The 20,838-nt window shown below is 33.5% G+C and overlaps 4 protein-coding genes across 4 annotated transcripts; 3 read left to right on the forward strand and 1 right to left on the reverse strand.

The window, feature by feature from the left end:
- Positions 1-413: 413 nt before the first annotated feature.
- LOC146934494 (E3 ubiquitin-protein ligase ORTHRUS 2-like) lies at positions 414-4,574 on the forward strand. Its single transcript, XM_085706395.1, has 8 exons — positions 414-1,123; positions 1,424-2,091; positions 2,210-2,309; positions 2,433-2,494; positions 2,606-2,708; positions 2,955-3,105; positions 3,239-3,456; positions 4,041-4,574. Exons 1-8 carry the CDS (start codon positions 710-712, stop codon positions 4,329-4,331), a joined length of 2,007 nt encoding a protein of 668 aa, XP_085562521.1. The 5' UTR covers positions 414-709; the 3' UTR covers positions 4,332-4,574.
- A 602-nt stretch (positions 4,575-5,176) lies between these two features.
- Positions 5,177-5,497, forward strand: LOC146934495 (uncharacterized). The gene has a single exon (XM_085707922.1). The coding sequence runs from the start codon at positions 5,177-5,179 to the stop codon at positions 5,495-5,497; it is 321 nt and encodes a 106-aa protein (XP_085564048.1).
- Positions 5,498-6,347: 850 nt separating this feature from the next.
- On the forward strand, positions 6,348-9,031 carry LOC146934496 (kihadalactone A synthase LFS-like). Its single transcript, XM_085706397.1, has 10 exons — positions 6,348-6,506; positions 6,641-6,929; positions 7,021-7,072; positions 7,284-7,405; positions 7,499-7,599; positions 7,689-7,747; positions 7,936-7,992; positions 8,171-8,216; positions 8,419-8,498; positions 8,782-9,031. The coding sequence occupies exons 1-10, from the start codon at positions 6,414-6,416 to the stop codon at positions 8,864-8,866; spliced, it is 984 nt and encodes a 327-aa protein (XP_085562523.1). The 5' UTR covers positions 6,348-6,413; the 3' UTR covers positions 8,867-9,031.
- Positions 9,032-9,804: 773 nt separating this feature from the next.
- Positions 9,805-14,606, reverse strand: LOC146934497 (NADP-dependent malic enzyme). Its single transcript, XM_085706396.1, has 19 exons — positions 14,333-14,606; positions 13,666-13,786; positions 13,492-13,566; positions 13,233-13,384; positions 13,034-13,139; positions 12,615-12,680; positions 12,402-12,497; positions 12,215-12,286; positions 12,045-12,128; positions 11,865-11,963; positions 11,673-11,720; positions 11,510-11,563; positions 11,304-11,402; positions 11,127-11,216; positions 10,953-11,030; positions 10,773-10,847; positions 10,600-10,690; positions 10,348-10,476; positions 9,805-10,241 (listed from the first exon to the last, which is right to left on the reverse strand). The coding sequence occupies exons 1-19, from the start codon at positions 14,482-14,484 to the stop codon at positions 10,153-10,155; spliced, it is 1,776 nt and encodes a 591-aa protein (XP_085562522.1). The 5' UTR covers positions 14,485-14,606; the 3' UTR covers positions 9,805-10,152.
- Between the last annotated feature and the right edge of the window lie 6,232 nt (positions 14,607-20,838).

Consider the following 20,838-nt stretch of genomic DNA (forward strand, 5'->3'; position numbering starts at 1 on the left):
AACTAATACTCTAATATACATGCCTATTTTACATCCATGTTACAAATTAAAAAAAAATATATTGGGCCCCCAAATTTTGGAGGCCCGGTTCAGTAGCGTTGCTTGCACCCCCTAGAGTCCAGCCCTGCATAAGATGAGAAGACAAAGTTTGCTATAGAGGGATAATGAGAGATAAGATATCCAACATTGTTAATAAAGTGGTTTTTTGGTTACTTTCAATTTAGTTTGTGTGTCACATCACACCAGTTCAAAACATTTGTCATCTCATTCATTAGTTAACAAAAGTTTTTAATGTCAGAATCTAAACCGATAACAAATATACACGTTCAAAAACTATTTTGTATTTAATTTTGAGTCAAGACCATTGTGACAAGTGACAACCAGATAAAAGTTAGGGATCAGAGTTACACTTTACCCAAAATAAAAAAAGTGAACATTCACCAAAAAAAAAAAAACAGTGAACATCGAAAAGGAAGAGAAAGGGAGGGATAGATGAAAAATCATCGAAAAGGAGAAACAATTCAAAAACTAAGAAATTCCCTCGCGACTGGAGTTAGGTCTTGAAAATACCCCTCTTATAAAAAGGGGCGCAGTCATTTCTGAAGTCATAAAAAAAAAAAAAAAAAATCAGAAGAAGAAAAGAGAGGAAAACGAAAACCTAACCAAACAATTACAAATCCAGTGAGTGACATTTTACCAACCAATCCAAATGTCGAAGCAGCTACCTTGTGACGCCGATGGTGTTTGCATGGCGTGTAAAACGAAGCCTTTAGAAACTGAAACCCTTCATTGTCGAACATGCGCAACTCCGTGGCATGTTCCTTGTTTACCTCTAATTCCAACCTCAATTCTCGATTGGGAATGCTCCGATTGTTCTCAACCCGTCGCCGGCGATTCCGCTGCTCCATCTATCGCCGGAGATCTAGTTTCCGCCATTCGCGCCATCGAGAATGATGCTTCGCTTACCGATGAGGAAAAAGCTAAGAAACGACAAGAACTCGTTGGTGGGGCTTCTAATCCAACTGGTGAAACAAACAATAGACGCAGTAATGGCTTGCTTGATATCTTCGACGGTAGTCTCAACTGTTCCTTCTGCATGCATTTGCCTGAGAGACCTGTTACTGTTAGTTTCTTTCATTTTCCCCTTTTCATTTCTTTTAACATTTTAATTTTATTACAATTATTATTTGTATTATTGATTCTCTGATGATTTTTAGTGACATTGTTTTTTAAGATCGAATCGATCCATTGAATAACCTAACTGATTTTTTTAGTTAGGTTATCCCAACGATTCGATCTTTAACTGAAGAGTTTATTTTGGTTAGGTTTTCTGAACGATTCGACCTTAACTTAACTTATTTTTGTTTTGTTAAATTATTATTTTTTGAAATTGAAAATGAAGGTGATTTGTTGTTGGTTTCAGACACCATGTGGGCATAATTTTTGTTTGAAGTGTTTTGAGAGATGGATTAAGCTAGGAAAACGAACTTGCTCGAATTGTAGGACTGCAATTCCAGCGAAAATGGCCAGTAATCCACGAATCAATGCGCAGTTGGCGATTGCGATTCGTATGGCCAAGGTAGCAAGATCGCAGGGTGGTGTTGGAGGAAGTAGCGTTCCAAAAGTTTATCATAGTGTTGACAATGATGAGCGCCCTGATACTGCTTATACAACTGAGAGAGCAAAGAAAACAGGAAAGGCAAATGCTTGCAGTGGGAAGATATTTGTGACCATTCCGAAAGATCATTTTGGACCGATTGTTGCTGAGAATGATCCAACAAGGAACCGTGGGGTTCTTGTTGGTGATACATGGGAGGATAGGATGGACTGTAGGCAATGGGGAGCTCACTTTCCCCATGTGGCTGGCATTGCTGGTCAGAGTACACACGGGGCTCAATCTGTTGCACTTTCGGGTGGTTACGTCGATGATGAGGACCACGGTGAGTGGTTCCTTTACACGGGAAGTGGGGGGAGAGATCTCAGCGGTAATAAACGTACAAACAAAAATCAGTCTTTTGATCAACAGTTTGAGAACATGAATGAGGCTCTCAGACTGAGTTGTCGAAAAGGTTATCCTGTTCGTGTTGTTAGGTCTGTTTTTATTGATTATGAATTCAATTCAATTGATTGATTCCTAATTTGTTTAATATCAAATTCAATGTGATGTTCTGTCATGAATTTTGTTTATGGATTTGTTTATCTGGTTCAGGTCCCACAAGGAGAAACGTTCTGCTTATGCACCGGAAGCAGGAGTGAGATATGATGGGGTTTATAGAATTGAGAAATGCTGGCGCAAAATTGGAATACAAGTAAGTTTCATTCTTGTTTCCAATTACCAATCACTGCATTTATTCAACTAAGTACATTGAGTTATATCTAGTTGATTATCAATTGTTCAAAATTTATTGTTGATGGGGATCTTTCTGTGATAGGGTCATAAGGTTTGCAGGTATTTGTTTGTGAGGTGTGACAATGAGCCAGCTCCATGGACAAGGTTGGTTTTAGTTCCTCAATTTTTATTTTTCCTTTGTATGTGTGTGTCTGTACTAATATACAAGTGGAAGTGTAGAACTTGATCACTTGAATTCATTTTGTTGCTCTGTAGTGATTTATCAGGAGACCGTCCCCGTCCACTACCTGTAATTAAGGAGTTTAAAGGTGCGATTGATATTACTGAAAGAAAGGGTGATCCATCATGGGACTTTGATGTAAGTGGTGTGTCTACTGATCTGCTTTTCTTAGATTTCTTGAAGTGTTTCTTTCACTTTTGTTTATTACATTTCTTCTTTGTTTTCTAGACATTATTTTTGTACTCTTTTAAGATATGATGATCACAATAGTCAAGTTAGATTTGGGGAAAATTATTTGCTAGGCAAATGTTATTCTTTTTTCCAACTTTGCTGTTCTATAGGTTTTGCATGGACTCTCAATATGTTCATTTGTCTAAATTTCAGGAGGAAAAGGGCTGTTGGTTGTGGAAGAAGCCTCCACCTCTAAGTAAGAAGCCAGTGAACCTTGTAGATCCCGTAGATGGAAGTAAAATAAAAGTTGTTAGGCCAAAGACAAAAAAGGTGTCCTTCAAAATCAAGGATAGGCTATTGAAAGGTATATGATCCTTGGTGATGAATATTAACCTTGTTTCCTTTTTTTCAGATCATTATTATTTGAAGCTGTTATAAACACAATATATAGTATGTTCAATTAATACGGTGTTGCATCCATGTCATTGTGTTTGCAGAGTTCGGTTGCAATATATGTCGCAAGGTGTTGGCTTCGCCTCTCACTACGCCTTGTGCTCACAACTTCTGCAAAGCTTGCCTGGAGGGTGCCTTTTCTGGCCAAAGTTATATTAGGAATAGGGCATCTCAGAGTGGCCGCGCTTTGCGGACACAAAAGAACATTATGAAATGCCCTACTTGTTCAACTGACATAGCTGATTATCTTCAGAATCCACAGGTACCACTTCGCATTTTTTTAAATAGATGTTTATGAAAAGAACTGCTTGATTTCACTTTGAAGTGAGTGTTACTAGCCTTATTATTAGCTTTGGGATTGCATTGCTTATTTCTAACGTGATCAATAATTATATTGTTATCAGGACTTGTATTTGATCCAATCAAATAAGGGATTATTACCCTCCAAATTGAACCCTCATTGAATTCCTTTTAATTGACTTTCCGTATATAATTATTATTATTCTCCAAATCAAATATTATGAAATGACTGGTATTCCTAATTTACCATGAAAATGTTCTTTTCGAAAATATGTAATTCACAATGGAGTTTAGTGTTTACTATGATGTCTATGGGTACTTAATATTGACAGTGTCTATGTATTATTTGATAATGTTTTAAGTTTTGTTGCAAATCACAAGGCTCTTAATAATATTGACACTGTTTATGTATCTGATAATGTTCAAAGTTTTGTTTCAAGTATTTAGTGAAGTAAGCTATTGACTTTTGCAATTGCAATTTATTCAATATGAAGCTTTGTTTTGCTCTGCATTAAAAAGGTCTTTGTTTATTTCTGTTTTCAATAGGTAAACAGGGAAATGATGGGTGTCATAGAATCACTCCAGCAACAGGCTGAACAGATGGAGGAGAGTTCTGAAGAATCAAGTGCAAAAAGTGATGAAAATCTCAAGCCAGATGAGGAGACAGAGGTTTCAAAGCCCTGTGATTCAAGTGAAAAAGTCTTGAAGGAAATTAACAAGAATGATCTGAATCCTCCACAGAAACGGAGGAAAGGTGCTGGTGGCAAGGCTGCGGCGAACACGGAGGAACATATTGACGAGGCAAACGTAGGAAGCAAAGCAATGGCTTTAAACTAGGCTTTAAATTAGGGGTGGGTGATGGATCGTGCTGTTTTAATTTGGATTTGCATTAAATTGCAATATAGATGATAGCAATTAAAAAAAATCTTGTGGACTTCTATTGGGTTCGAGAAGATATTTACTGAATTTAGGGACGGCATTTTTTTAAAGATGCTATTCTGTATATCATCTATCTATAACTATGGGTGTCATCTGTTAAACGTGTGAAGGAATGAATGCATTTTGTAATTTCATATATAAGTGCTGCCTATGTTTCCACCGTTATAATGTATATTTACAAGGATATCACCTATGTATAGGTGTCATATCTTAATGCTGCATATTTTATTTACACTATTAAGCAGATGACACTTTTTTTCACCAACAAATGACAGTGACACTTATTTGAGAATTGAACTTTGTGATCCTCTGGTTGTGTTCTTGTATTATTGGGTTTAGGCTTTAGTCACCCCAATATCCCCCTTTTCTATTATTTTTTTTGGCTTTATAAAAAAAGATTGTGAAAAAAATTGAGAATGTGATAGCAGACATTTTATTTGAAAAAAAATGATAGGCAGCACAAAATATTTTCCAGAACTGTTGCCATTTTGTAATACTTTGTTTCCATTTTGTTTGTGTTTTTCCCATTGCACTCAATACATTTTTTTTTTACATTGGATTTATCTCTTGTGCTTCTTTTGAATATTTGCAGTTAAGGTAGTTGACTAACCAACAATTCAAGTCATTCAATAATAGTCAAACATCATACGTTTTTCACCGTCAACTAATTTTATTCAGTATTTAAATATAAGCATAATGTTGAGTTGATTGGACAACTTTAGCAACTTATCTTTATAGTCATCATGCCCCTTAATTCGGTTTCAACAGCTTCCATAGATTTGGAAACATTTGATCTGGATGAAGCCCTTGCAGCGGCCGCCGAAGAACCCCTCTGCAAGTTTGCTGCGTGGAAGAACTTTGTTTCAAGCTTACCGGCGGTTCTTGATGTCACTAAGGAGGATGTTTGCTCGGTTTGCATGGAAAGCTTTGAAGATTCACACAATTCAGAAGAAGGAGGAAATAAACGAGTTCCATGTGGTCATGTATACCACTCAAACTGTATCACCTTATGGCTTCATCGCTGCAGCTCCTGCCCTCTTTGTCGCCGCCATATCTCCCTTTAGTACTCATATATTCAATCGTACTTTTATCAGCTCTAATTAGTTAACCTCTATATCACTATTTCTGTAAAATACCAGTGTATAAGTATATAATAATATGTAAGGAAATAGTTTACAGTTTGTTTGTTGGAGGAATTGAGTAAACCAACAAAATGATACAGGTACTAAATTTGTATGACACTCTCAATTTAGTCTCTAAGAATATGCATATTTTAATTAACGTTTCTCAAATTCATGCTTATGTTAATGCCATTTGCTATTTGAATAAAAATTTTCATAAAAGTTTATATATAAGAATCTCTCAAAAAAAAAAAGAGAATTTTTTAACAAAACATGATTTAAATATGAATTTTTATATTTTTTTAGGTTAAAATTCATATTTAATCTGTAGTAGAAAAAATAAATTCATATTTAATTAATGTTTTGTTAAAAATTTCTGTTTTTTTAAAATGATTGTTATAATATTCTACACATTTCGGATGCGCTACTTCTCAAGGTTTCAAATTCGATTCTCTCTGACGTCAACTTAAGTGGACTAATCTAACTTTTTAAAAAAAACATTTTTGTACAATTTTATTAAAAAATATAAATTCTACACATGAATTAACTTAAAAATAGAGAGCAAAAGTAATAATTGCATATGACTAAAAGTCGATTTTTTTTAAAGAGACTAAAAAACAAAAAATTAATATAATGAACAAAATATATTTAACCCTAAAAGACTGTTTAACTCTTGAATGAACATGTGCAATTTGAGGAGCATGACAGCCAGCTGTCCCCCTCTACCTCCCGAGTTGGTGATTGCGTGTCTGTTTAATGTACTATATCCCTTTAGTGGTAAAAATATAATCCTGTCCACACTCACATCACATACAACAGAAGCAGAGAAGAGAAGAGAAGACAAGACAGGTACTCCAAAATGGGAAAGGAGATTCCTCAAACACAAGCAATTCTCAACTGTATCGACCTCTCCAATCCTAACATCGACCATAACGTTAATTTACTCAAACAGGTAAACACACTAAAACAACAAATTCATTCTCTTATCCTTTCTGTTTGTTATTACTACTTGCTACTGACACTCATAAATTTCTTTATTTCTAATTTTCAACTTGTTACGTTACGTTCCGTGGCGAATAACTAAAGTCTTGCACCGATTCTGGTTTTTTCTACCTTATCAATCATGGAATAAACCAAGACTTTATGGACGACGTTTTTGCCCAGAGCAAGAAATTTTTCACCCTTCCTCTCAATGAAAAGATGAAACTTCTCCGCAACGATAGCCATAAGGGTTATACTCCTATTCTTGATGAAATCCTTGATCCTCAAAACCAATTACATGGAGATTACAAAGAAGGCTACTATATTGGAGTTGAAGACAATGACTCACTTCATCATAAGCCTTTTTATGGCCGTAACCAATGGCCTGCATCAGGTACTTAATAATTGAGTCTAAGTTCTTTGATTGAATTGAGACTTTTTTGTTATGTTTTCAATAATAAATTTTGATTTCTCATCAATTTTAGATGTTCTGCCTGGATGGAGGGAGACTATGGAAGAATACCAACGCCGAGCATTGTAAGTTTTGCTCAACTTATTAAGCTCCAAATGTATGCTCCCTTTGTTCATATAGAAAGTAATAGAACATGTTAAACTACATCGGTTATTCATTTGGATTGAAATTATTTAGGACAACTGCTATTAGCATTGTAAAAGGGGGAAAATGGAAGAAAAAAAGGCTTCTTATCAAATATTTGTCCACTTATTTTTTTGTTTATGATATACACAGAGAAGTGGGAAAAGCACTTGCAAGGATAATAGCCCTTGCACTTGGTTTGGATGCTAATTTTTTTGATAAACCAGAAACCCTAGGAGAGCCCATTGCCATTTTGCGCTTGCTACATTATCAAGGTATTGAATTAGTAGTCTCTTTTGGTCCCTTACACTTGGTACACAATTTCTACTACTGTGTTAATAAGTCATCGTTGTTGTCATGACATGAAGATAAAGTCTCAGATCCCTCACAAGGGTTATATGCAGCTGGAGCTCATACTGACTATGGTCTGATTACTCTGTTGGCAACAGATGATGTCCAGGGTCTTCAGGTAAGAATGCAACTGATTTTTCTGTCGATATATATCCCTAACATTTCAATAATTAATTATTAATTAAAGGCTAACATTTTTGTTTGTAGATATGCAAGAATAAGGATGCTAAACCTCAGATATGGGAGGACGTGACACCATTGAAGGGGTTAGTCCTTACGGCGCTGTTGCTTTTCTGATTTAAAAAGGGAGTCAAAGAAGTTGCTTCTTACAATATATGCATTATTATCGAGATTTATCTTTTGTTCTTAACTCTGAACTACAAAACCAGTTTGCTCAAAACCTTTTTATGTTTCATTGTGGATCCCTAAACTATTTCATTGTTTATATTTTTAGAGCATTTATAGTCAATCTTGGAGACATGCTGGAACGCTGGAGCAACTGTACTTTCAAGTGAGAAACTTCTCCATCCAGCTATGCTGTTCATTTTCTTTAACATATATTTACCACTGCTTTTTTAAGTACTGTTACATGCACTTAGCGCAAATGTTAATTCTTTTGTCAGTGCATCCTTTTTAATTCAGATTGTGTTCATTGCAAAATTGATAATTTACTTCACATTTAAACTCAGGTCTACATTGCACAGAGTCATAGGAAATGGTCAAGAGAGATATTCTGTAAGCCCCAACTCTTTCTTCTTCTTTTACATTTGATTGCAAAGCTTTGTTACATTGTTAAATATTTACTTTAGGCTTTTCCTCAAAACCAGGTTCAATTTTCTAATAGCTGCCTCCATGCTTGTTTCTACAATTTTCAACATGCTAAACTTATAAAAATTTAATCGTGATTTTCTCATTCCTATATTGTTTCTATTTACAGATTGCGTATTTCTTGGAGCCTGGTCATGATTGTCTAGTGGAGTGTTTGTCAACTTGCAAATCAGATGAAAATCCTCCCAAGTAAGTGAACACTACCATCTTTTTTTGATGAGCAGTGAACACTACTAGTACTATCTGATTTAACAGCATATTGTATGCTAGTACTTTGTCAGTTTCATATTATTTTCATCCTAAGTGTTATTAATTTTGTCACGGAGGACTCAAACATACAATTTTTATAAGGTTAAGTTGCATGAATTTAATTGCACCTGGTATGGTTAATAATGGTACAGGGATCTTTCTTTCTATTTCTAGTACCAGTATTCTTTATAAGTCTTACATCCTTGCTTGTATCTGTTTTCAGATTTCCTCCTGTATATTACCGGGACTACTTGAGTCAGCGCTACAAGGAAACACATGCTGATCTGCTTGTATACGGCAAACAATAATCTTGGAGCTGTGCGGCTTGGAAGGCTCTTTTTTAACTCTACTTTCTATAATTAATTATATAATTAGTGTAAATACCAGGTTAATTGGTACTATATCAGTTCTTTATGTTGGTTGAAAAATAAGCTCAAAAGTAAGTCAATCTAAATAGACCCTTAATTGTACTATATCAGTTCTTTATGTTTTCTTCTTCTTCTTCTTCAAGTTTTTTTACCATTGATATATATATTTTTAAAATTTTTCCTTCAACAATGCCTTTGACATGCGACTCTTTCGATGTTGATGTGGATGTTACATGTTATGTGGCCACTGAAATTATAATATAGTAGTAACTCATTATTTTATTATACTTTTTTGTATGTTAGAAAAAACATGTTAGATTGTATCCTTTCAAAGAAACCAAAGGTTTTGTAATAAAAATATATCCACGAGTCATCTATCTCTTTGTATCTTCTTCTCCTTCCCTTTGAAAAAAGAGTCAATTTCCCTCCCTTTTCCACCTAGTGCTTCGAGGAGCTTTGGGTGAGTTTTTGATTGCATCTATCTATGTCTCAAAATAATGGTCTATCATTTGAGAAAAGTTATTTAAAAAACCTAAAATTGTCTGACACATTATTTAAAAAACCTAAAAATTGTCTGACATATTATTTTTATAATGTTGTCAATTTAATAATATTTTTTTCAGTTCTTCAGTCAAATTACCACTTATTTATGTGTATTTTTATATGGTGTTCCAAAAGTTATCACATATTGGTTGTTTAAATAACACTCCTCCAATCATTTGTGAGATTAATTTCTATGCACTGTATTGTAATTTTTTTATGCGTGCATCCAACAAAAACATGGGAAATAGGTGTCCGTAGAGATATTTTAGGAACTAATTAACCTAAAAAGTGGCATCTTTGAGTGGTTTTATCAGATAAAAAAATTACACCCTTGGTAAATACAAATTAAATTCATCATTTATGCGTCAAAATATCAATCCCCATATCATAACGGTCTATCTATACATGGTAAAAGAGGCCATGTTCAACCAAACCAAAGTTGCAAGCAAATAACTGTAGCTATAATGCTTTCTCAAACCGTTTCCTTAGGCAACTTGTAACACACATTGCTATTAGAATGACATGGGATGAAATAAGGATATCATAATGGAAAGAACATATTGGTTCAGATAAAGCATTAAGTCGTTTGTTTATTCTTAACAAGCATAAAAGGACACCATACACCAAAAGCAACATCCTTAATAGATCCAAAAGCTTCAGAGTCAATGGTAAATTGCCCTTGTTCACCTATAGTTGCGGTACAGAGGGGAATACATGCAACTCTCAGCATACTTGACAAGATTCTCAGGACGAGGAAGATGTGTAGCCAAGCCTACAATGAGAGTTGAAGCAGTTTTGTTTAGTTTAAAAGGAAAAAAAAATACATGTCTGGGACTGAGATAGCTATCTAGTATGAATGAATAAGTTAGAGTTCACACCTAGTTCATATGCCTTGGCAGCAACATTTGCAGCTATGTTGGCCGAAATTTTTCTGATATCAGAGAAAGGTGGATAAGTCAAGCCCTTTTTGTAGTTCTCCTCGGTCACTTGCTTCGCCAAGGCTTCCGCTGCAACCATAAATGACACAAATGTTCGTCATTAATTTGTCAACTATACAAGATCTAAAATCATTGTTTATGTGTAAGTACTGTTGTATGTATCATGCAAAGTTTCTCATATTAATAACTTACAGGCTGCTAGAAGCATATCATCATGTACTCGGATTGCTCCCGACATCACTATACCCAAACCAAAGCCTGGGAAGATGTAAGCATTGTTGGACTGCATTGACAAGGAAATAATCAGATAGAATGGTTTGATTAAAAGAGAGAAATAGCAACGAATGTGAAGAAAATTTTAGAACCTGGCCAGAATAATAAGTTTTGCCTTTGTATTCAACAGGATCAAATGGACTCCCACTAGCGAAAATCGCACGACCCTTTTTTCGGAAACGGGCAAATAAATTGCAGAAGTTAATATTGAATCAAAGAAGACCAATACTTAACCGGGTCTACAGAAAAGATGCGGTCGTCTGTTACTTTACCTCACTCCATGTGTACGCCTCCTCAGCTGTACACTCAGACTGTGAGGTTGGATTGGAAAGAGCCAAAATGAGAGGAATCTGCAGGCCAAACATGATGGAGATATATTTCTAACTTTCTATTTGAGATTATATAAATAAATACTCGTTATGAGAGCGGGTGAGATAAGATTTTACTTTATTGATTTCTGTCATAGCCTCAACTACTTCCTTTGTAAATGTTTTTCCCACTCCTGATGATCCAATCAGAACTGTAGGCTTGATTATCTGAAATTGTAAGATGGTTATGGATAAGAATTAAAAACATGTCTAAAGGCAACCTATTGCGAGTCATGAAGGGACATATTTTGATACCTTAACAGCATCTAGGAGTGTGCTAACAGGCTCGTGTTCATGAGCCCAAGGCTTCTTGAAGTGTTGAAGTGAATTCGCTCGTGAACTAACAATTAAACCCTGTAAGAGAATAAATTAGTTAAGAAAAAATGAGCCAAATTGAAAATTTGAAAAATATAATCTTCAAAATAATATTTTCCATGAAAATTTATCATGTTTTCCACCACCTTTGAGTCTACAAGCCATATCTTCTTACGACTCTCTTCTATAGGTGCCTTAGTCTGCAACAGAAACAATAGAAATAAATAGAAGAACATCACTAATTGTAATTAAAAAATGAACAAAAGAAACCAGTGTTACTGGTATATAAACAACGAATAGCTAATTCACCTGCTTTGACATCTCAAGAGCAATGAGCTCTGCTATACCAGTTCCTGCCTGAAATCATAACAAAAAATGAGTTAGACTGGCTAATGTAGGGAAAGCAGATTATAGTCTTACTTCATCTGCATGGAAAGAAGCATGAATATCACTTGTAACTTATCAAGTACAAATAAGAAGGAAAACAGATTATATTCTTACTTCTCCAGCACCGAGGAAGAGGAATGTATGCTCTGGTAGGGTACCACCAATCAACTTCAGGGCTGCTACAACTCCAGCTAGAACAACAGCTGCAGTCCCCTGAGAAAATGCATTAATTAATAATTAAACATACTAAAAAAAAATTAAGAAATACATGCCGGTATGTGTAAGACATAATACCTGTATATCATCGTTGAAAACAAGATGAGTTGTACCGTATTTTGCAAGCAATTCAAAAGCATTGTGATTTGCAAAATCTTCAAACTGAACAAATCATTCAAAATAACAATCAGACGCCGAGAAAATAGGTTCAAGAGCCACATAAATTCAAATTTGAAATTTTTAACAACCTGTACAAGAACTTTTTCACCATAGTTTTGCTTCACTGCAGTCATGAACTCGTGCAGAAGGTCATAGTATTCCTAAGAAGAAACCAATAAAATGTAGCCTCATAAATAAATACAAGTAAAATGATGCGGATAATATATGCTAAAATAATAAAATGATTTTGAATAAGGGCATATATGTTATACAAACCTTCCCAGTTGCCCTCTTTTGTCTAAGGCCGATGTAAAACTCATCATTCAGTAATTTCTCATTATTTGTCCCCACATCGATTGTAACTGGTAAACACTAGCCACCAGAAAAAATGGAAATATTAAACAAAGGAAAGTAAGAAGAATGAACAACAAAAATCATGTAAGAACACAATGATAGAATGAGAAGAGACAATAGATGGAAAATGCTTACTGCTGAAGGACGAACTCCTCCTAGTGCGGAGTACAAAGCCAATTTACCAACAGGAATTCCCATACCCTGAATTACAGACAGCATAGTTAAATCTAGTGTTAGCATAATATCATGGTGAATAATAAGGTCTTAGGGTCTATTTGGATTGACTTATTTGAACTTATCTACCGACATACACACTACTGAGACTGTTTGGAAGAGCTTATAAAAACAGCTTACGACAAGTCGATAAGCTCTCTAATATAGCTTATGAAAACAACTTATAGTAGTTTATATGAAAATAATTTTACTTTATAGTATCTTGTTAAAGAAATAGCTTATACATAAACACTTATATGATGAACGTTTATACTACAAGCGCTTAATTAAGTTGTTTATACAAACAAGGCTTTAGGAGTTTGATTCTCCTTTAGAAATACCTGGCATCCAAGATCTCCGAGTCCCAAAATCCGCTCACCGTCAGTTACAACAATAACTTGAATACTTCTCTCAGGCCAGTTTTTTAAAACCTCAAGAATTTTTCCCCTGCAAAAGGTAAACAAAAGCTATATATAAGCCTGCAATGAATGTCGTACTTGAAATTATATACAAACTAATGTAGGAAAAATAAATCCATACTTCTCTTTCAAACTAATATATAGACCCTGAGGACGCTTGTATATGCTCCCGTATTTCTGGCAAGCCTCACCAACAACCGGAGTATATACAATTGGGAGCAATTCCTCAACATTGTCAATAAGAAGTTTGTAAAACAATCTTTCATTCCTCTCCTGTTGACGACAACAACAACATGCTGCTGTGTTACTTTTCAACTTTCATATCCTCATTTGATGTTGTTAGTTTAATGAAAGTGTGATGAGTTGGAATGCATGCATACCTGAAGGTCCATCATGGCCACATACTTTTGCAAAGGAACCTCATATTGGCGGATGTTGTGCATAAGCTTCTTCTCCTGTAGAAAATAAATAACATATATTGAGAACCAAAGAAAGGAAAACAACATCTTCATAGATTGACTTGATTTGTGGATAAAACTCAAAGAAACTATAACCTGAAGTTGCTGGCTGCTGACAGTGGGAGGTAAGAGGCCACGCAAATAATGTGCATCCCTCTCTTTCTCGGTGAAAGCAAGCCCTTTGTTGTATTGTGGATCCCTCAGCAAAGAGTACCCACTGCAGTGTAGACAGTTACAAACAACAAACTCAGAACAGAGAAGCGACAGAGAGGTATACAATATACTAATTACACTAAGAAATAATTCACTGTCATATGAAATAAAAACAAAGGTGCAATCAATGGTTAGAGCTAGAACAGACTAAGCTCTAAGGACCTGTCTGGATTGATTCAGTGTTGTCAACTACGGATCACGGAAATTAATGGTTTGTTCAAATTTTGCAGTGACAGCGCCACTATTTGACAACAATATTTCATAGTTTGTACTATATAGTGTATCACGGAACATAGCTGTAAGGCCGCTATAGCTTCCGCTTGACTTGACATCTTATGAGACCGTTTGAGAGAGTTTATGGAATAACTTGTAAAAACAGCTTATAGTTTAACAGTTTGACTTTATTTTATCTCCATCATAAAAAAATATTCTGTAAATCCAAACATTCATTAAACGTTCATGATCACATATAAGCATGCATGATGATAACACAATAGATAGTTCAGCAATTAAAAAGTAAATGAAGTTATTATGCATGTGATGTAAGTACCTGGCAACAGAGAAGGTCCAAGGGGTGACAAGTTGATCCTCAGTAGCACAATCTTCACCGTAGACATCCTCAACACCGCCACCAACGGCGGATCTTGGGCTGAGGTCCAGCACCGACTCACCATCTCTAAAGGACTTAAGTGTGCTCTCCATCTTCTTCCAAAATGATTGATGATAAACACAGTAGTCAGTAACACAACACAACAGTAGTTTGTTTGTTTCTTTCTTTGTCTGATATTTTCTTTGATCACAATAACATATGGCACACCAATTATGAAAGCTATGCTACTAAAGTCAAGATATATAGATAGAGATTCAAAGATATTATTGTAAATTATTATTAGTATGCAAGTGTGTGTCGTTTTCTATTAAAAGAAAAAGACCAATTAGTGCACTGCAACTTTTCTTTATTTGCATTATTAGATTAGACATACCAACAGTATAATCTATAATATTAGTGATCAGGTCTTTTTTTACTCAATTAGGGATCAACTTGGAACTTTATACTTTAAAAGAAGAAGGCACGTACGTATTAATAAATACTATTCAGCAACAAAAAATATACCGTTAAAGAGCCTGTTCTTGAACACAATATTGGTTCATAGTGATATAATCAATTAAAGAAATTAACGAAAATATATATGTAAAAGAAAAGGGAAATAGATTGAAAAAGACATAAACCCTGTCTTTGTGTGGAAAGACAGAAATAGGTGGCTCACTATCCTCTCATGTCACTGCGAAAGTGCGGTCCATGTTGTCACGTATATTCTGTCTTGTTCAAGCCATTCTTTTAATATGTTCCATACGAGAAATGATATTTGTAATACCGTTTTATATAATCTAGAGAGACAATTTTCTCTCTTTATTTATGTTTATTTTTATTCTTTTTATTCTTTTGATCAATAAGAACAAAAATTATCATAAAATAGTTATATAAATAGGGGTGGCCTTGAGGGTGAGCGGGAGGGGCGGCAGACCAGGACACCATTTTTTTAGGAGCACCACAATTATTATTTTTACTTAATAGTTAGTATTATATAGATATATTTCTTTTTAATTCGCTCTATTGAAAATATATTTTTAGATAACTTTGATTATAAATGAATATTTTGCAACAAAAAATGCACGAAGAAAAATATTGAAATAATTAAAAAAGCACAATTTACATTTTCGTCCAGGGCATCAAAAATCTTAGGACCGGCCCTGCGTGTAAATATTATTATTTTACTAGAACGCCGACCCGTGCAACGCACGGGTCTCACGGGCCGGAATAATTTGATACATAATAAAACGAATAATTAATAAAGTTTTTAGTCCCTATAAATATATCAAATTTAGTTTTTAGTCCTCGTAAATTTTTTTGATAGATTTTGGTTTCTATAAAAAATTTCAGCACATAGTTTAGTCCCTAATAAATTAAAATTTATTTAATTATGCTTAAAATTTTAAATTTTTTAATGATCTGTTACATACTTGTTTAAAACATTATAAAATGTTCCTTCGCTTAAACACATACTAAGCAAAGGCAAGCATACTAACTTGGTTTTATCAATCTGTACTTTTAATTTAACATGTGAATGCGTGGGATCTAGTTACTCAAGCCAAATCAGTATTGGGTTTTCTTCATCAAGCATACCAACTTGGTGAATGACTATCTAACATTCAGAAAAATATTAACACCTTCCGGAGGTAAATCTAAAAATAAATTTCGTACATTTAGAGGTCGAAGTGCTAATAAAAGACAATGATAATAAATTGTTGAATTAATACTTATGGCAATGAATAAATTTATTTAGGTGGACTGGAAAAAGTTTCCTTAGCTAAGTAAATATAGCCGACACAGCAACTTGAAGAAAATTAAAAACCAAACTGTAAAAAACAAAAGGAAAAAACACAGATTATTTAATGTCTGATTTATGCAGATTGAAGGAATTCGATAACAAAGCAAACGGCTCTAGCATTCGAGCAAGCTAAACATCTTTGTCGTCCTTGTGCTCAATTTTGACACGAACAACTCTGGTAGGTTTTGTGGCCGACGTCTGGCCAGCTTCATCATCATCAACAGCCACATAGTCAATGCTATTAGAGGACCTCTTAGCACCTGTTTTGGTGGTTGGTGTGTCAATCACACATGTATTGTTGCATGAGTCCTCAGCCTCTGGTACATCCTGCAGACATTGGTGGCAAACAATTTGATCAATTGTGTTACGGATTAAACCTTTACGGACTCATGAAAGATTAATGTAATAATTACCATTTGAACATTTGAATTGTTTGGCGCAGCACAATCCACACTAAGCTCAACAACAGATCCATCGTCGGAGTTATTAATTGTATTTGTTTCTCTACTGACTTTAGTCTCGTAGAGCTAACGTGCCTGCATGCACCTTCCATTCCACCGTAAAGACTCATTGCCACTGTATCAGAACACTTTTCACCACTGTTGCCTCCATCGATTCCTCACCGAACAGATCAGTTACCATACATTGATTGATTAGTAACTAATTTAGTAAGGGAACCATAGTTTCAATTATAAAATTAAAAAAGTATACCAAAAATTATATTAGGAGAATACCAGCACACAGATTTGTTAGCAAACAAATGAATAGTCACGCAACCGTTTAAAATTCCAGAGTAAACTTAAAAATGTCGTGATTTTATAGGAACTAAACATATTTATTTATAAACATAAAATTTCATTAGATATAGATAAAGAAACTATAAATTGTAATAAGTTAAATATAAAGTATGTAAATAAATTAAAAATTAAAAATATAATTATGTCTATATATACTATATTTTATTACCGTGTTTTTTAAATTCGTTCAAATATTATTTTAATTAATGGTTAAGAAAAGGGAAAATTTCTTATACGATATTTAGTGTGACAATAACAATAGTTAAATATCATAGTAATATGAAATCATTAATATAAATATGATAAAGGGCGACGACGGATTATACCCATGTTGGAGAATCGACTTAAACTAAACAATTTTAGAAGCTACTATGCATGTGTTTGATTATGCGGTGACCAAAATTGAGTTTGATTGAATTGATTTTATATATTTTTTTTGAAAAATAAAAGAAGGATTATATTAATTGGAAATGGATCCCAAATTTCTTTTGGATTTTCTTCTACCCAAATCTTATTTAAAAGACTTTTTGGCCCCTAACTTTATCATAGTTGCAATTTTGGTCCCCTATTAAAAAAACCACTTTTTAACCCCCTAAGTTTACCCTTTTTTTTCAACTTTAAGGTCCCCATAATCTTGACTCTATCAACGCCCACGTGGCTCATCACTTAAGTGAGTTGGACGCCACATGCATTATTTTTCAATTAAATTTAAAAGAAAAAGCCACATGTGTATATTATAATTAAAGAAACAAAAAAGAAAAAGGTAATGGGAAGGGGCGCACGTGACAATCTTCATCTAAAACACAAACAACGATGTCAGCAGTTCAACATCTTACAACATGAACAACAACAAACCACTTATTATCAAAAGAAAAAAAAAACTATGGTCCTCTTTAGAAAGAATTTATCAGGCCACACTCATGCTTTCTCACCTACCATTTCTTCTTCTTTTTCATGGATAAGAAAATTCAAGAATGAAGGTGACATTCACAGCCATGGTCATGTGTATCTATAGTTATACCGTATGAAAGAAAGAAGTAACAAACAACACCTTTGTGTTCTTAGTAAAGTGGATGAAAAAATGGGGGGAAAAAATTAGGTTTAGGGTTAGCTTTACGGATTAAGCATTTACCACGGTTTAGGGTTTATTTTTATCGAGAGAAACAGGTTTAGGGCTTCGTATATATAACCAAAATATTTGCTTCATAAAAAAAAAGGCGAGGATAAGAATAAAATTTGTGCGATGCATTTTTTTAGATGGAATTTGTTATGTTAAATTGCAATCGTAAAAGTGTAGAAAATATTTGTTTCAAAAAAAAAAAGGAGGATACGAATGAAATTTGTTAGGTTAATTTTTTTTTTTTTGAAAGGGAAATTTGTTAGGTTAATTAATAAATAAGGATTCGGATGACCAAAACTATAGGAAAACAAATTTCAGATTTAAGTGAATTGATAACAAATTTCGGATATGACCAAAATTATAATTAGAGATAAATATGAAATAGTTGTTTCGGAAAATAGAAGAGATAAATACGAAATAGTTGTTTTGGAAAATAGAAGAGATAAATATAATATGATCAATGGCTAAAATTGAATGGCGCCTAAATGCGCAAGATCCAATGGCTTAGAAAAGTGGATGAAAAAATGGGGGGAAAAAAATTAGGTTTAGGGTTAGCTTTACGGATTAAGCATTTACCACGGTTTAGGGTTTATTTTTATCGAGAGAAACAGGTTTAGGGGTTCGTATATATAACCAAAATATTTGCTTCATAAAAAAAAAGGCGAGGATAAGAATAAAATTTGTGCGATGCATTTTTTTAGATGGAATTTGTTATGTTAAATTGCAATCGTAAAAGTGTAGAAAATATTTGTTTCAAAAAAAAAAAGGAGGATACGAATGAAATTTGTTAGGTTAATTTTTTTTTTTTGAAAGGGAAATTTGTTAGGTTAATTAATAAATAAGGATTCGGATGGCCAAAACTATAGGAAAACAAATTTCGGATTTAAGTGAATTGATAACAAATTTCGGATATGACCAAAATTATAATTAGAGATAAATATGAAATAGTTGTTTCGGAAAATAGAAGAGATAAATACGAAATAGTTGTTTTGGAAAATAGAAGAGATAAATATAATATGATCAATGGCTAAAATTGAATGGCGCCTAAATGCGCAAGATCCAATGGTTTAGAAAAGTGGATGAAAAAATGGGGGGAAAAAATTAGGTTTAGGGTTAGCTTTACGGGTTAAGCTTTAGTAAATAAGATAAGATTAGGGTTAGCTTTACGGATTAAGCATTTACCACGGTTTAGGGTTTATTTTTATCGAGAGAAACAGGTTTAGGGCTTCGTATATATAACCAAAATATTTGCTTCATAAAAAAAAAGGCGAGGATAAGAATAAAATTTGTGCGATGCATTTTTTTAGATGGAATTTGTTATGTTAAATTGCAATCGTAAAAGTGTAGAAAATATTTGTTTCAAAAAAAAAAAAGGAGGATACAAATGAAATTTGTTAGGTTAATTTTTTTTTTTTGAAAGGGAAATTTGTTAGGTTAATTAATAAATAAGGATTCGGATGGCCAAAACTATAGGAAAACAAATTTCGGATTTAAGTGAATTGATAACAAATTTGGGATATGACCAAAATTATAATTAGAGATAAATATGAAATAGTTGTTTCGGAAAATAGAAGAGATAAATATGAAATAGTTGTTTTGGAAAATAGAAGAGATAAATATAATATGATCAATGGCTAAAATTGAATGGCGCCTAAATGCGCAAGATCCAATGGCTTAGAAAAGTGGATGAAAAAATGGGGGGAAAAATTAGGTTTAGGGTTAGCTTTACGGATTAAGCATTTACCACGGTTTAGGGTTTATTTTTATCGAGAGAAACAGGTTTAGGGCTTCGTATATATAACCAAAATATTTGCTACATAAAAAAAAAGGCGAGGATAAGAATAAAATTTGTGCGATGCATTTTTTTAGATGGAATTTGTTATGTTAAATTGCAATCGTAAAAGTGTAGAAAATATTTGTTTCAAAAAAAAAAAAAAGGAGGATACGAATGAAATTTGTTAGGTTAATTTTTTTTTTTTTGAAAGGGAAATTTGTTAGGTTAATTAATAAATAAGGATTCGGATGGCCAAAACTATAGGAAAACAAATTTCGGATTTAAGTGAATTGATAACAAATTTGGGATATGACCAAAATTATAATTAGAGATAAATATGAAATAGTTGTTTCGGAAAATAGAAGAGATAAATACGAAATAGTTGTTTTGGAAAATAGAAGAGATAAATATAATATGATCAATGGCTAAAATTGAATGGCGCCTAAATGCGCAAGATCCAATGGCTTAGAAAAGTGGATGAAAAAATGGGGGGAAAAATTAGGTTTAGGGTTAGCTTTACGGATTAAGCATTTACCACGGTTTAGGGTTTATTTTTATCGAGAGAAACAGGTTTAGGGCTTCGTATATATAACCAAAATATTTGCTTCATAAAAAAAAAGGCGAGGATAAGAATAAAATTTGTGCGATGCATTTTTTTAGATGGAATTTGTTATGTTAAATTGCAATCGTAAAAGTGTAGAAAATATTTGTTTCAAAAAAAAAGGAGGATACGAATGAAATTTGTTAGGTTAATTTTTTTTTGAAAGGGAAATTTGTTAGGTTAATTAATAAATAAGGATTCGGATGGCCAAAACTATAGGAAAACAAATTTCGGATTTAAGTGAATTGATAACAAACTATAGGAAAACAAATTTCGGATTTAAGTGAATTGATAACAAATTTCGGATATGACCAAAATTATAATTAGAGATAAATATGAAATAGTTGTTTCGGAAAATAGAAGAGATAAATACG

Source organism: Medicago sativa, chromosome 4, assembly GCF_051527215.1.
Source record: "Medicago sativa cultivar Bolivia chromosome 4, Bolivia_mono, whole genome shotgun sequence".
NCBI lineage: Eukaryota > Viridiplantae > Streptophyta > Magnoliopsida > Fabales > Fabaceae > Medicago > Medicago sativa.

What these genes read in the sequence shown, in the direction of transcription:
- LOC146934495 (XM_085707922.1), top strand. Translation starts at nt 5,177, where the DNA reads ATGCCCCTTAATTCGGTTTCAACAGCTTCCATAGATTTGGAAACATTT.
- LOC146934494 (XM_085706395.1), top strand. Translation starts at nt 710, where the DNA reads ATGTCGAAGCAGCTACCTTGTGACGCCGATGGTGTTTGCATGGCGTGT. An exon ending in TATCCTGTTCGTGTTGTTAG is followed by an intron (nt 2,092 to 2,209) that starts GTCTGTTTTTAT and finishes TATCTGGTTCAG; the next exon opens with GTCCCACAAGGAGAAACGTT. An exon ending in ATTATCTTCAGAATCCACAG is followed by an intron (nt 3,457 to 4,040) that starts GTACCACTTCGC and finishes TGTTTTCAATAG; the next exon opens with GTAAACAGGGAAATGATGGG.
- LOC146934497 (XM_085706396.1), bottom strand. Translation starts at nt 14,484, where the DNA reads ATGGAGAGCACACTTAAGTCCTTTAGAGATGGTGAGTCGGTGCTGGAC. An exon ending in CACTCCTAGATGCTGTTAAG is followed by an intron (nt 11,217 to 11,303) that starts GTATCAAAATAT and finishes TTACAATTTCAG; the next exon opens with ATAATCAAGCCTACAGTTCT. An exon ending in TGCCAAGGCATATGAACTAG is followed by an intron (nt 10,242 to 10,347) that starts GTGTGAACTCTA and finishes CTCTCATTGTAG; the next exon opens with GCTTGGCTACACATCTTCCT.
- LOC146934496 (XM_085706397.1), top strand. Translation starts at nt 6,414, where the DNA reads ATGGGAAAGGAGATTCCTCAAACACAAGCAATTCTCAACTGTATCGAC. An exon ending in ACGTTAATTTACTCAAACAG is followed by an intron (nt 6,507 to 6,640) that starts GTAAACACACTA and finishes GAATAACTAAAG; the next exon opens with TCTTGCACCGATTCTGGTTT. An exon ending in GCGCTTGCTACATTATCAAG is followed by an intron (nt 7,406 to 7,498) that starts GTATTGAATTAG and finishes CATGACATGAAG; the next exon opens with ATAAAGTCTCAGATCCCTCA.